Raw genomic sequence first — 14179 nt, 5'->3', positions numbered from 1 at the left:
ACAGGGAAGACATGTGCCCTATGGGTAGGCCAGGAGCTAAAAAGTGTGTCAGTTTTTTGGTGTACTAACATAACATGTCTCTATACAAGCTGTAAAATGGGGCAACAAGGAGACTAATGTGCAAAGAGGGAACTTTGCTTGGTCTCTGCAATTCACTTCCACAAAGTGGGGGCAGCTTTGCCCCTTTTAGAGCTCATCCACACTTACCTTTGCACCATGCTTCTTAGGCACAGGCTCAGCCTTTAAAGTTCCATGTCTGAGTGCTTCCCCCCAAACTTCTTTGCCCCAGAACTTTCCCTGGGAAAACCTGCTCTTTTCGGAACAAATGGTTTTTTGTGGATTGCTCCAAATCCCAGACGTTCAAAAGGCTGAGATCTCAACAAGGAGGGTCTCCCAGGAGGTGGCCAGAATCATAAATCATAGAATTGTCAAGTTGGAAGGGACCCTGAGGGTCATCTAGTCCAAAACCCTTCAAAGCAAGAATCTAGAAAGAAGCCCTTGGGTGGAGGTTGAGAAATACAGTGGCAATCGAAACCCCATTGCAAATCAAGTTTATTATCAAAATTTACAGGCTTTCACCTGTTTGCAATGAGCAAAATTGTTTATTTTATTTACTGAATTTATATACCACCCTATACCCTAGGAAACAAAAACAATGGCTCCTCTTAAGGACCCCACAGACCTCATGGGGCAACAGAAAAGATTCCCTTGTTGCTTTGAGTCGACCAACAATGGGGGTTGCATTTCCTTATTTACAGGAGGGCTGTTGCTAAACCACATAGCATACCCATCACAGTTATGTATTAGGAACACAGGCACATTTGTGCGAGTGTGTGCATTTGCAAACTACCCCAGTCTGAGCGGTAAGATTCCAGGGGTCTCGGGCGCTTCCCCAGATTCAGTTTCCTTGGAATGAAGGTCAGTGGAGACTGGTGTCTTTATGGTAACTAGTTTTATTTACTCGCGCACACAACCGGAGTGTAGGACGGAGGGGCTCACAGCATCAACACCCAAACAGATCTTGCTTCGCCATTAGTCGCAGCTTTGGCAGAGCAAGCTGGTTTCGGGGTTTCCCACAACTCTCTGGGTCTTGCTTTCCTACGTACCAGTCAGGTGAGATGGGAGGGGGGAGGACAGCCCCCCCCCATTAGCTGCAGCTCTTGCAACCCAGCTCCTTTGGGGATGCTGAGGAGGACACTCTATGGCCAGCGAAGGCCCTTGTCTTGCCAAGAAACTAGTCTGTGGGAATCGTGCATCCATAATGCTAGGGAAAGGGTGAATGTCTTCTAGAATTCTCTGGTGTCACCAGAAGAGGAAGCCGTTCTTTTCAGTTAGGTCTGTTCTCAACTGCAGAGGATGAGTAGCCTTGGGAGCCTCTTGGGGAGATGGAAGTGATGAAAGGACTGAATCCATGAGGGAGAGCTATGTGCTCTGAGATGGGGGAACCTTCGGGCAAAGGCCAGCAGAGAAGGGATGCTGTTGGCCGCTGGTTTCTGTTCCTCCCCACTTTCCCAAAGGGCGTAACATCAGAGCTCCTGCGGGAGGAAAGAGCATCTCAAAGTCAGGGGCCAGCCTGGGCCAAGACGGCCCTCCGCTGCCCCCACCACAGAGTCCCTGGGCTTTGTTTACCATCTCTGATGCCATCAGGACTCTTACGTTAAGCAGGAGAAGGAGGTGCGGAGCATTGGGGGGCTCTGTCAGAGCAGATGATGGAAGTGCCACTTCAGTTCCTGTGGAGGACGCCCATGTTCAAGCCAGCAGGTCCACGAAGGGGAAGGAGGCAGAGAGAAGAGATTTTGAGTCCTGAGTGCAGTTGTGGAAGTATGTGAAGAGGAAGAAGAAAGAGCCATGTCAAGAGAAGTCAAGACCAACGGTTACAAACCTTCCTGTTCAGCTGCTTTTCATCTCCAGGAGTGCCTGAAACGTCTTGTGGACTATTGCACTGCAGAGGTCGGAGGAGAAGTTTGGACTATGGGGCATTTGTCAAAACACCCCAGGTTGTCCTGAAAGAGAGCAGAGGAGGAAATTCAGGGCCTTCCGGGGGCATCAGGAGGGCACCTCTGACCTCAAACTCCAGGCTTGGCTTGCCCATCCCTGACAGTTCCCTCCTGGGGTCCCTCACAGAACCAGAATGGACTCTGCAGTGCAATTCTTGGGCAGCTGGGTGGTCCAAAGGCCCCTCAGTGCTGCTGCCTCAAAGACTGTGATCACCTGGAGCAGGAAAAGTAAAGAGGACTAAGGACAGACCGCCGTGTCTTCTCATTCTTTTCCTTTAGGATGACCTGGAAAGAGAGGAGCAGAGGGGAGAGAGCGACTCAGGAGCCCCAATGGGTGGGGGGTGTTTGTGTCTGTGTGTGGGGGGGGGGAGAGAGGTAGGTGGTGGAGTCTTCCTTGGAACCAGAGAGACCCCCATGAAGGGGGAGAAGGCCAATGGCGTTGGGCAGCTGGAGAGATGCAAGATGGAGCCAGGCAGAGGTGTAGTGGTTGGAGGGCTGGACTAGGAGTACCTTGGAGAGCAGGGTTCGAATCCCCACTCAGCCATGGAGCTCCCTGGTGGACCTTGGGCCAGCCTGGCCTACTTTGCAGGGCTGCTGGGAAGATAAAAATTGGTGGCAGGGAGAACCATGAAGGCCACTTTGAGTTCCTGGGAGGAAAGTGGGCTAGGAACGTCCTAACAAAAGCGGATGATGAGAGGGGAGAGAAAAGGGGAAGGCAGGGAAAGAGTGTGGAGGAGCTGAGCTCTCTGGAGAAGACAGGCCGGGTCAATTTCCAGAGAGCCAAGACTGTGCAGGGGACCCCAGGATTCACCCCCCCCCCAGGAGACCAAGACCAAGGGAAAGAATCCTACTTACAGCCTGCCCATTTTGTCCAACGGAAAAAATCCCACCTTGCTCTCTGAACTAGCTAACTATCTAAAATCCCTAGCACCATGGGAAACCGGGGCATGGAGGGTGGAGGAGCTGAGCTCTCTGGAGAAGACAGGCCGGGTCAATTTCCAGAGAGCCAAGACTGAAAGAATCCTACTTACAGCCTGCCCATTTCATCCAGGGAAAAAAATCCCACCTTCCTCTCTGAACTAGCTAACTATCTAAAATGCCCATCCAAGCCTAACTCTGACCCCAGCCCTAAGCCTAACCCTAACTATCCCTCTATGTACAAAATAAATATATTCAAAATATGCACATATGTGCACAAAATAAAATAAAAAATATTAAAATAAAGAACAATAAGATAAAAGTGTTAAAACAAAAAAGCTAAGAAATAAATCAAATAAAAGTATGGAATGAAATGGTAAGCAAAATAAGAAACTGGAAAAATAACAATAAACCAAACTCTTCTCCAACCACCACGAACTCCTCTTTCCTCCACTCGCCTCACTACTAACCCACAGATTAGTGATGTATGTATGACACAGATTAGTGGTGCATGTATGACATTTTATTAAAAGGTGTTGTGGGTGAGATGGGCTTCTTCCATGTGGTAGTTGGAAGTCTTGTTGCAACAGTTCATTGACTAAAGACCAGGCCTCTCCAGAGAGCCAAGTCTGGGCAGGGGACCCCCCAGGAGATGAAGAGAAAGGGAAGGAATGCTACTTACGGCCTGCCCATGTCGTCCATGAAAAGATCCCACCCTCCTATCTAAAGTAACTAACTATCTAAAATGCCCACCCAAGCCTAACTATGATCTCAACCCCAACCCCCATCCTAACCCTAGACCTAACCCTAACTACTCCTCTATGTACAAAATAAAAATATACAAAATATATACAAAATATGCACAGATGTGCACAAAAATGTAAAACAAAAAACAAAGATGAAAAATAAGTGCTAATTTAAGTGCTAAAATAAAAAAATTAAAGAATAAAAGAAAATCAAAATAAATAAAATAAAATAAAGTAATAAATGAAATCAAGATAAGAAAATGAAAAAAGAACAATTCACTAATCCTCTGCAAGGCTTAGCGCTCTGGCTCCGTAAGAGAGTATAGGCAGCTCACAGGCAGGGGCACCCCAGGCTGGAGGTCTATGCCGCAGTCGAAGGACCAATGAGGCAGCAGCTGGCCTGCCCCCTGTTCCTCAAACACTTCTTGGTACTCCTGGTAAACAGCGGGCAGCATTGACACAGCTTCCCCTGTGGGGGCGGCCACTAGCATCTCGGACCGAGCATGGGGACATGGGTCTGGGAAGCGCACAGTCTGATTGACCCAGTCGATCTGAACATTGTGAGACTCCAGCCAGTCCATCCCGAGCACCAGGGGAAACCGGGGCATGGTGGCAATGTCCAAGGTGCGCACCTCCCGGTGCAGCTGGTGACACAGGACCAAGGGCTGAGTCTCCTGAGTAACGGCCCCCGAGCCCAGGAGCCGTCCGTCAATTGCCTCCACCTGTACCGGTTCTGGCTTGTCCTGGAGTGGCACCTGATGATGGGCAGCGAAGGCACAGTCCATAGAGGAGTGGGTTGCCCCTGAATCTACCAGAGTGTGAGTGAGAATCCAGGTCCCTCCAGAGGGGGTATAGACGCACCCGAACCATGAGGTGTTGCAATTCCACCGGTGAGGGCCCATCATGCAATGTTTGGGACCCCAGGTAGCCTGGGCCATCGGCTACTGGGGTTGGCCATTTCCCTGTGGCCGGCGTTTTCTTGGGACAGGATTGGGCATAGTGTCCACTCCCGCCGCAGTAGAGACACAGGTTCCCCTCCAGACGGCGAGTCTTCTCCGAGGGGGAGAGGCGAGGCCGCGCTGCCCCGAGCTGCATTGGCTCCTCCAGCGACTTGGCTGTGGCCGTGGAACTGCTGGGAAGGACCGGAACCGGGAGCCAGGTGCCTGAGCCTGGCAATGGTCCTCCAACCGATCGTCTATCTGCAGTCTCCGTTGAATGAGGGCGTCCAGCGTGGTGGGGCGATCCATCGCGGCCAGCTGGTCCAGTATCTCATCCGAAAGCCCCTAGAGATACTGGTCCTGAAGGGTGGAGTCATTCCAGGAGAAATCCTGTGCCAACAGCTGAAATTCTGTGGCGTAGGCGGCCACTGTGGACTTGTCCTGTTTCAACCGCCGAATCGCCCGATTGGCTTGACTCCCCTTCTGAGGGTTGCCAAACGTGGTTTCCAGATGGTTGCAAAACCCTGTATAGTCTGTCAGCAAGGGAGAGTCTTGCCGGAGCAGCGGCAATGCCACCTTGGCCGCCCGGTCCTTCAGCAAGCTGTTCAGGAAGTGCACCTTACTGCGGTCATCGGGGAAATTCCGGGCTCGCCCCTGAATATACAGCTTGGCCTGGGCAAGAAACATGGGAAAGCTGGCCGGGGACCCATTGAATTTCTCTGGCAGGGCCACTGGGTACTTGCCAGAAGCTGGGGCGTCCGGACCAGGAGCTGGTAAGGTGTCCAAACACTGCTGAAGCACTGTAGCTGCATTGCTTAGCTGCTGAACGATGTGGGTCAAGACCTGGTTTTCCTGAGCCAATGCCACCAGCACAGCCGCCTAGTCAGCCATGGCTTCTGGTTCCTCCTGAACGCACCCCAAAGAAGGGGAAGTGCGGATGTGGCGGGAGCAAACTGTGCTGGTCCCGTGGGTTACCCGAGAGGCTAGGTCCAAGTCCAGTCCGTGGTCAAATGTGTAACGTGGAGGCAGTCCGTAGTAGCTGAAGCTGGGTGCAGGGCAGGGAGTTGGGTGAAGTCAGGAACAGGCTTGCAAGCAGGGAGCCAGGGCGGGTCAGGAGCTCAGGCAGGAACTAGCAAAAAACAATGTAGGGCGGCCCCCATCCTCTGGTGACTCGCCTCTCTAACCCTGAGCCTCTGCAGCTCAGGAGAGGCTGGAGGGTTACAGGACCCAGAGGCAACCTCAGCTTTCTCTGACAGGGCTGAGAGTGGAGCACCTGCAGGCAATGGGTCCTCCATCACCTCAGGAGCCAGAGCAGACTCAGCTGGTGCCCGCACCTGAGGATCCAGCACAGGCGAGGACCCTTCAGGCTCATGCCCCAGCCCTGGCTCAGCTGCTTCTGGAGGCAGGGAATCCTGTGCAGGCTGGAATCCCTCAGGTTCAGCATCCAAGTCTGAATCCCAGGCCATCACACCTTGTCAACAATGTGGAATTGTAGTAGTCCCCAATTTGGACTTAACAGATATTTGGTCTTTATGAATGAACTGATTTATTGGGACTTCCGTCTATATTATTGCACTATATGTGTTGTTTATGTGCAAGATAAACATTTGATATTGTGATAAGAATATATAGAAGAGTATTGTTTATGTGAATGCACAGCCGGTTACGTCTTGTGTATTTGTCCATTCCAGGAACAGCATTCCTGACCCAGATTTTCACAGGAAGTCCCTAAGATGATTCCCCTTTCAAACAGGATACGTGAACCTAGGCCAGTAGGGTCCTCTTCTCCGCCAGATGGACAACCCCTCCCCCAAAGCCCCTCCCTCCCCCACTTCCCCATGGGGGTCCCCCACACCACCCATCACTCACCAGGATGGCTTTGGCCGTCTCCTGCTTGGAGCACTTCTGGGTTCGGAGCCCCCTGAGCTGAGCTGCCTGGCAGTTCTGAATCACCTCCGGCAGGTACAGCTGATCTTCCTCCAGCAGCTGAAAGGCAAAAGTCAGTTCCTCACGAAGGGAGGGCGTCTCCACATCTGAGAGTGCAGAGTGGGGGGCAAGGAGGGCAGGTCTGAGTCCCTGATCTGGTTCTCCCCAATACTCACCCCTGGGAGAGGGATGTGCAACCGCAGCACATCTGCAAAGAGAAGGGCATGGGGACAGGTGAGTCCGTCCCTGAGCACCTCGCAAGGCTATTCCAAGAGTTTCCTCCTGGGTTCCAAGTCCTACTGCTGGGGAGGAGGGACATCCCAAGCCTTGGGGACCAATCCTGCCCTTCTTCAACCAGAATGTGGCTCCCCAGGTTAGGGATAGGCAAACTAAGGGTTGGGGGCCAGATGCGGCCCAATCGTCTTCTCAATCCGGCCCGTGGATGATTCAGGAATCAGCATGTTTTTACATGGGTAGAATGTGTGCTTTTATTTAAAATGCATCTCTGGGTTCTTTGTGGGGTATAGGAAATGGTTCACCCCCCCAAAAAAAATATATAGTCTGGCCCCCCACACATGGTCTGAGGGACGGTGGACCGGCCCACAGTTGAAAAAGGTTGCTGAGCCCTGCCCCAGGCTTACAAGATGATCAATATCCAGTTCCACCCCACCCTTTTAAAATTTAAATCTCAAACCAGATCCCAACTTTCAGAGCATTTAAATCACATGAGTGGAAAGACCTCTGCTCCAGTCACAGAAATAGGACTATACTTCCTTCTCCCACCTTTAAAGTAAACGTCTACATAACGAAACCGAATTGACCCAAGTCTGCCTTCCTCCGCCATCCTCAGCTCCTCTCTTCAAGTCAAAAGACAACACTTCACCGTCCCCGGGCGAAACCCCCTGGCCTTTCATTGGTAGAGCTGCCACCACGCTAGTGGCCTTTACTGCAGCGCGACACAGGGACTGACTGAGCGGGCGGTGAGATGCTTTCAGCCTCGGACGCTTGGTGGGTTCTGAAATGGCCGTGCAGGCCAGATTCACGACCCTGGCGGGCTGGATTCAGCCCACGGGACACAGTTTGAGGACCCCTGGCCTACACTGACTGGCAGCAGCTCCGCAGAGTTTCAGGCAGGGATTTCGTCCAGCCCTTGCAGATGTCAGGGGTTGACCCTGGGACATTCTGCATGCCAAGCAGATGCTCTAGTGCTCCCCATATTTCACTAGTCTTTCAACGTTATGCTATTAGCAACCGTGGAGATTCCACCTCCCTCTTTTGAAAGGAGAAAACTCACCTGATCAATAGTAACAGTGATGATGATGATGATGATGATGATAATTTATACCCCACCCATCTGATTGGGTTCCCCAGCCACTCTGGGCGGCTTCCAACAAAATATTAAAATACAATAGTTCATCAAATATTAAAAGCTTCCCTAAATATAATAATAACAGCAACCATCCATTTTCAGTCCATTGAATTAGCAATTAAGCATTTCTGGAAAGGGAAATGGCATACTTTTGTATATTAGTATAAAAAGCATGCATTATTAGGCCGTATTGCTGCGATAAAGATGAATGTATTGCCTAGAATGTTGTTTTTATTCCAGACATTGCAGATTATTGACAAAACTGACTGTTTCAAGAAGTGGCAGAAAGACATATCTAGATTTGTCTGGCAGGCCAAAAAGCCAAGAATAAAATTTAAATTATTAACTGATGCAAAGGAAAGAGGAGGCTTTGCCCTGCCAGACTTAAAACTTTATTATGACGCAGCAGCTTTCTGCTGGTTGAAGGAATGGCTACTTCTTGAAAACACAGACATTTTGGACTTAGAAGGATTTAACAATGTCTTTGGTTGGCATGCATATTTATGGTGTGAAAAGGTTAAAATGCATAGAATGTTTAAAAATCACATTGTCAGGAAAGCATTGTTCAACGTTTGGACAAGATATAAAGATTTGCTTGAAAATAAAACCCCAAGGTGGTTGTCACCAATGGAAGCAAAAGCTCTAAAAAAGCTCAATATGGAGGCCAACTGGCCAAAATATTGGGAGATTTTGGAGCAGGAGGGAGATAAATTAAAACTGCAGAGTTTTGAAAAATTAAAAAACAAAGTGCGAGACTGGCTTCATTATTATCAGATAATGGAGGCATATAAATTGGATAAGAAAATCGGCTTCCAGGTGGAAAAATCAAAATTGGAAACAGAATCGTTAGAACCCAAAACTAAGATTTTGTCAAGAATGTATAACTTGCTGTTGAAATGGAACACACAGGATGAGACAGTGAAATCTGCAATGATTAAATGGGCACAAGATGTTGGTCACAACATAATGTTGGCTGACTGGGAACGGTTATGGACCACTGGCATGAAATTCACGGCATGTAATGCCTTAAGAGAGAATATTATGAAAATGATATATAGATGGTACATGACACCAGTCAGGCTAGCAAAAATCTATCAATTGCCCGATAATAAATGTTGGAAATGTAAAGAAACTGAAGGTACATTCTTTCACCTTTGATGGACGTGCCCAAGGATTAAGACCTTCTGGGAAATGATCTATAATGAAATGAAAAAGGTGTTTAAATACACCTTCCCGAAGAAACCAGAGGCTTTTCTCCTGGGCATGGTCAGCCATTTGGTGTTAAAGGACAGAACTTTCTTTATGTATGCTACAACAGCAGCAAGAATACTCATCGCACAGCATTGGAAGACACAAGAGCTACCCACGCTGGAAGAATGGCAGATGAAAGTGATGGACTATATGGAACTGGCTGAGATGACTGGCAGAATCAGAGACCAGGGAGAAGAGACGGTGGAAGAAGACTGGAAGAAATCCAAAGATTATCTACAGAAATATTATAAGATTAATGAATGTTAAAATGACATCAGATTGAATCTAAAAGGTCATTAGTATAAAAGTTGTAAAATTAAAAGATTTAATATTTTAATATTTTAAGGAGATTAAGTTATATCAAGATATTAAAATTAAGACAAGGATTAATTAAGATAGAGGGCAGGGATTTGCTGATTAAATATATGATTTGGAATACAGTGAAGGGAGGTTTGGGGAAGTCGGGAAAAAAGTAAATGAAAGAAATATCACAAAGATGAAATTGTTTTTATTAATGTTTTTCCTTTCTGATTTTTTTTTTGCTTTTTGTTGTTGTTTTTGTGTTTTTGTAATCTGTGTTTTTTGGTTTTGTTTTGTTTTACTTTTTTGTGTAAAAACCTAATAAAATATTATTTTAAAAAATAAATAAAAAGCATGCATAGGAAAGTATTACTCATTTATGATGAGAACATTAAAAGCTTCCCTAAATATAATAATAACAACAACCATCCATTTTCAGTCCATTGAATTAGCAATTAGGCATTTCTGGAAAAGGGAATGGCATACTTTTGTATATTAGCATAACAAGCATGCATAAGAAAGTATTACTCATTTATGATGAGAATGGGATTTATTTATTATGAGCTTCGCTTGGTTCCTCCTTGGCAGCCAGCACCATTATTTCAGCAGGGCTAGAACTCAGGACCCGCTGCCTTGAGGGACATCTAAGAGCAGTTGGGCAGGGGAAAGGTCTCCCTTGGGAGATGGTGGACTCTCCTTCCTTGGAGGTTTCTCAGCAGAGATCGGGCGGCCATCTGCCATGGATGCTTTAGCTGAGATTCCTGCGTTGGTGGGGGTTGGACTAGATGACCCTGGGATCCCCTCCTCTCTCTCCACTCCTGAATTCTAGGAGGAGCTTCCTTGCCTCCTGCAAAGCCCTTTTCCCTGCAGGCTCTTCCTCTGGTTTCTGGCCAAGGGAGGGAGATGCTCAGAGTCCAGCCAAGAGCCTCACCCCCAAAAGGATATCTGGGCATTGGCGTAGCCAGGGGGGCAGCTGCCCTCCGAAATCCATAAGAAATAATAGGAATCTGAGGTTCTGCCAAGCGAGAGAGGGCTGAGCTGTGTGGAATCGGCTTGGCAAGGGTTAAAGGGAACCGAGCTGCCTTCCTAGAGAGGACAGGAAGCAAGGGGGGGAGGTCCTCCAGAGCCAAGGCCCCTCCCTCCCCCGTCTTTCATGCAAGGAAGGGGGGTGTTGCTCTGTGTCTCTGCTGCAAGGGCTGCATCGTTGTCCCCTCCTGGGATCTGGTGAGTCTCCTCTCTCTCCTCCCAGAGGGTGCAGTGGGGAGCCGGGGGGGGGGTCCCCAGGGCTGCAGCAGGGGAGGATTCCTGGGGGGCCTGGTCAGGGAGGGGCCAGGTCTGCAACGCTCTCCTTCCTGCAGATCAGAGGGTCCCAAACTCATCTGGCCCTCCACCCCCCCCTTCAGAAAAGATCTCCCTTCTTCAAACAAAGGAGTCCCTGGGACTTTAACTCTGTGTGACATCGCTCAGCCTCATTGCACAACAGATGAAATATGTGCAAATGGTTTTCCAAAGCTGGACGAGGAGGTGGACTAGCCCCCCCCCAAAAAAAAGGTGGGAGAGAAATGGAAGGGATAAAGAGAGGGATCCCAGCCCCTAGTCTGGCTGCTGCATTGGGGAGGAGTTTCCCAGTGTCTCCCAGGGCAGCTCCCCACGGAGGCCACGGCAGCAATCCCCTCGCACCCAGAGCAGGGCATCCCAGGACCACATCCTCTCTGGCCCAAAGGGGTTGTTGCTGGAAATGGGCGCTGCTACTCACTGAGCCTCCGGGGACCTTGGCATCAATGGCTGTGTGTGTGTTAAAATATCTAAGAGAATAATAATAGTCATCATAATAATAGATTACCCACCTAAATTGCAAGGGAGATGTCTTTGGCCCCACCCACTTGGCCCTCAGGGGACTGGCCAGATACATACCTGGCCCTCAGACCATAGAAAAAGGGACACCACCCCAGGAGTCTGTCTGGAGAGTGGCAGAGATTGCAGGAAAGGAGACAGAAACAGGGGAGTGGGTGTAGGTGTGGGGGGCAACAACTGAGGACCCCCACTAGAATACATTCCTGGCCCTCAGAAGAGAGAAAAAGAGACCTCACCCCACGAATCTGTCTGGACAGCGGCAGAGATTGCAGAAAAGGAGACAGAAGCAGGGAGTGGAGGTGGGGTGAGGGTGGGGCTGGGGAGCAACTCCTGAGGACCCCCAGGTGAGGACCCCCACTAGAGCCAAGCATCCATTATTCAAAAGATACAAATGACTCCCCTGTCAGTCAGTTCTGACTTCATGCACTGACTGGAAAGCAGCAGAAAGCAGGTTGATTAATCTCACAGAAATCCCTTCAGTTGCCTCCACAATTTGCATTGCTTGAAGGCTAGAGACATATTTATTCTCCTCTTACTCCTTTTCCCCCCAAAAAAGATAGCTAATGGTCTGGGATGTGGTGCAGTCCAGCCCTAGTTCCCAGCAAGACTCATCCATGCTTGCTCAGGGAATCTTTTTCTTCTACTGACCTACAAATTCTGTAACAGAACAATGTATTTGCTTTGTAGGATTTGCTAGAGCTTTTCATTAAGACGGGCAGAACTTGGCAGAAGACCAAAGGGTTCCTTCCAATCTCTCAGAGGCTCCCTCAGAGCACAGATGGATGAGCAAGATTCAGCTGGCCCTGAAGCAGGAAGAGGCCATGCCATCCAAACTGGGAGCTGTGGGGGATTCTGGGAAAATTCTGTGCAGAAGATCCTGGGTGAGGATGACACCCTCCGCTCAGAGGTGCAGAGCCAGCAGTTGAGGCAGTTCTGCTGCCAGGAGGCCAAAGGACCCCGAGAGGTTTGCAGCCAACTCTACCACCTTTGCCACCAGTGGCTGAAGCCAGAAAGGCACACGAAAGCTGAGATGCTGGACCTGGTGATCTTGGAGCAGTTCCTGGCTGTCCTTCCACCGGAGATGGAGAGTTGGGTGAGGGACTGTGGAGCAGAGACCAGTTCCCAGGCGGTGGCCTTGGCCGAAGGTTTCCTCCTGAGTCAGGCAGATGAGAGAAAGCAGGTGAGAGAGACTTTCCTCTGGATACTCCCAAGGGGCTCCAAACAGGATGGAGAACATCCCATAATGCTCTATTGTTGGCCCATTCATTGTCTGGGAAGGCATCCATGGAATGAGATCTACTACCCTTCAAGTCTTTGTCATTCTCTTTGTAATATTTCTCACCATTCATTCTATGTTTTGAATCCTTATTTCTTTTTCAGGGAAAGGATCTCTTTGCAGAAATGGACCTGGATTCCTGTGAGGCAGAGAGGCCTCCGTTGGACACCAGAGAGAGGCCACTGGGTAAGGAGAAGGTGGTTTTTCTTTGTTTGGTCTCATTCTGTTGGTTTCCAACTCATCTGTGGGTTCTTTTCATCTTGTTTTGGGGGAGACAGTTGGGAACAAGGGTCCAGAGAAGGGGAGATGTATTTTTGCACAACTAACATATGAAATGGGCACAAACATCCACATGCTCTCAGCAAGTAAGACTTTCTCAAAGGCCCATCTGTAGTTAGAGATGCTCTGTTTCACCTGTGAGAGAAGCAGGCACTCCTGGCGTCGTGTTTACCTTTTTTCTCTTGCAGGTGGCAGAAGGATGCCGGCAAGACCTCCTTATCCGTCTTTCCATGGGGGCAGAAGGGAAACAGCGGCTGTGGAACCAGATCAGGTCAGGGGAAGCTGCCTTGTGGGGACAGAGGCCGAGGGATGGAGCAATGCCATGGACTGGTTGGGCACAGAGGAATGGTGGGAGGAAGCAGCCTGGGAACCAGGAAGGGAAGACGGCTCAGAGCCCAAGGAGTGGAGGTAGAAGAAGGATGAGCGGTCAGAGGGAGAAGAGGGAGAAGCCTGGGAAGAGGAGGTGTCAGAACCTGAAGGGGAAACAGGGCTTAGTGAGCTGGGAGACTCTGTGGCAGAATGCAGTGCAGAATCAGAGGCAGAAGAGGAAGGAGGTGAGTGGGAGAGGAAGGTCGAGAAGCTGAGGTGAGTCAGGAGAAGGAGGAGCCACTGGGGGCTCCCTCTCCTTCTGCCAGAAGCCACCCTCCCTGCTTGTCTCTCAGAGCCAGGAGACCAAAATAGGCTTATTTTAATTGTAGATTGATCACTGAATGCTAAAATTGTTTTCTAAGGAGTGGACAAATGAGAACAAATAGTGGCCTGGATTCACCTAACCAGCCCCATCGGATGAAAAATGGGGCCTGCCCCCTATTCCTGCCCCTCTCCATGCTCCCAGAAACCCCTTGAATTTGGTTTTACAGCATTGGGAGGGAACTCCCTAGAACAGCACATGAGGAGAGGAGAAAGTGGATCCTTCCATCTGGTAAACTGGAATCCCTGCATAGGCAGAATGATTTGAAAACCACATGTGGAGTACCACCTATTTGCACAAAGACGAATACCCATAATTCTTCCAAAACCTCTTCGGTAGATTTACTGCTTTATTGTTCGGCGTCCAGCACGCTTCCCCCTGCGAGCCTCTGCAGGTCGTAAAGCAATTAGCAAAGTTGCACAGCGGTCGTGTGTGTCGAAAGAGCAGTAATCAGCCCAAATGTTTCTACTGTCCTAAAATCTCTTTATTGGCACAAAAGTAGTATATTTACAAAGTCCAAGTTCCATCTGACTCAAGCTGCATCTTCTCCCTCTGCTTGCAGCTACGCAACAACCTGCTTTCGATTTCCACACAGCTCACAGCATTCCAAGCTGCTTTCGTCACGTCCTGGCTT

General features: G+C 49.4%; 1 protein-coding gene across 5 annotated transcripts in view; it reads left to right on the top strand.

Annotated features, from left to right (window-relative positions):
- The window catches only part of LOC310675486 (uncharacterized protein), a 448115-nt gene that overhangs the window by 344692 nt on the left and 89244 nt on the right, over positions 1-14179 (top strand). For 2 of the 5 annotated variants that reach the window (XM_083436146.1, XM_083436145.1), the window contains exons 1-3: positions 11510-12479; positions 12680-12761; positions 13043-13125. The exons of 1 other annotated variant lie outside the window; for it this stretch is intronic. In XM_083436146.1, the coding sequence (XP_083292272.1) occupies positions 12078-12479; positions 12680-12761; positions 13043-13125 (567 nt within the window). In that variant the 5' untranslated portion in view covers positions 11510-12077. Of the gene's footprint in view, positions 1-10625; positions 10670-11509; positions 12480-12679; positions 12762-13042; positions 13126-14179 lie in introns of those variants that run through there. 2 more of the 5 variants (XM_083436144.1, XM_083436143.1) reach the window with 2 other exon arrangements.

Source organism: Podarcis tiliguerta (genome assembly GCF_965153285.1).
Source record: "Podarcis tiliguerta genome assembly, chromosome: 4".
NCBI lineage: Eukaryota > Metazoa > Chordata > Lepidosauria > Squamata > Lacertidae > Podarcis > Podarcis tiliguerta.
This window is presented reverse-complemented; position numbering and strand designations above follow the sequence as displayed.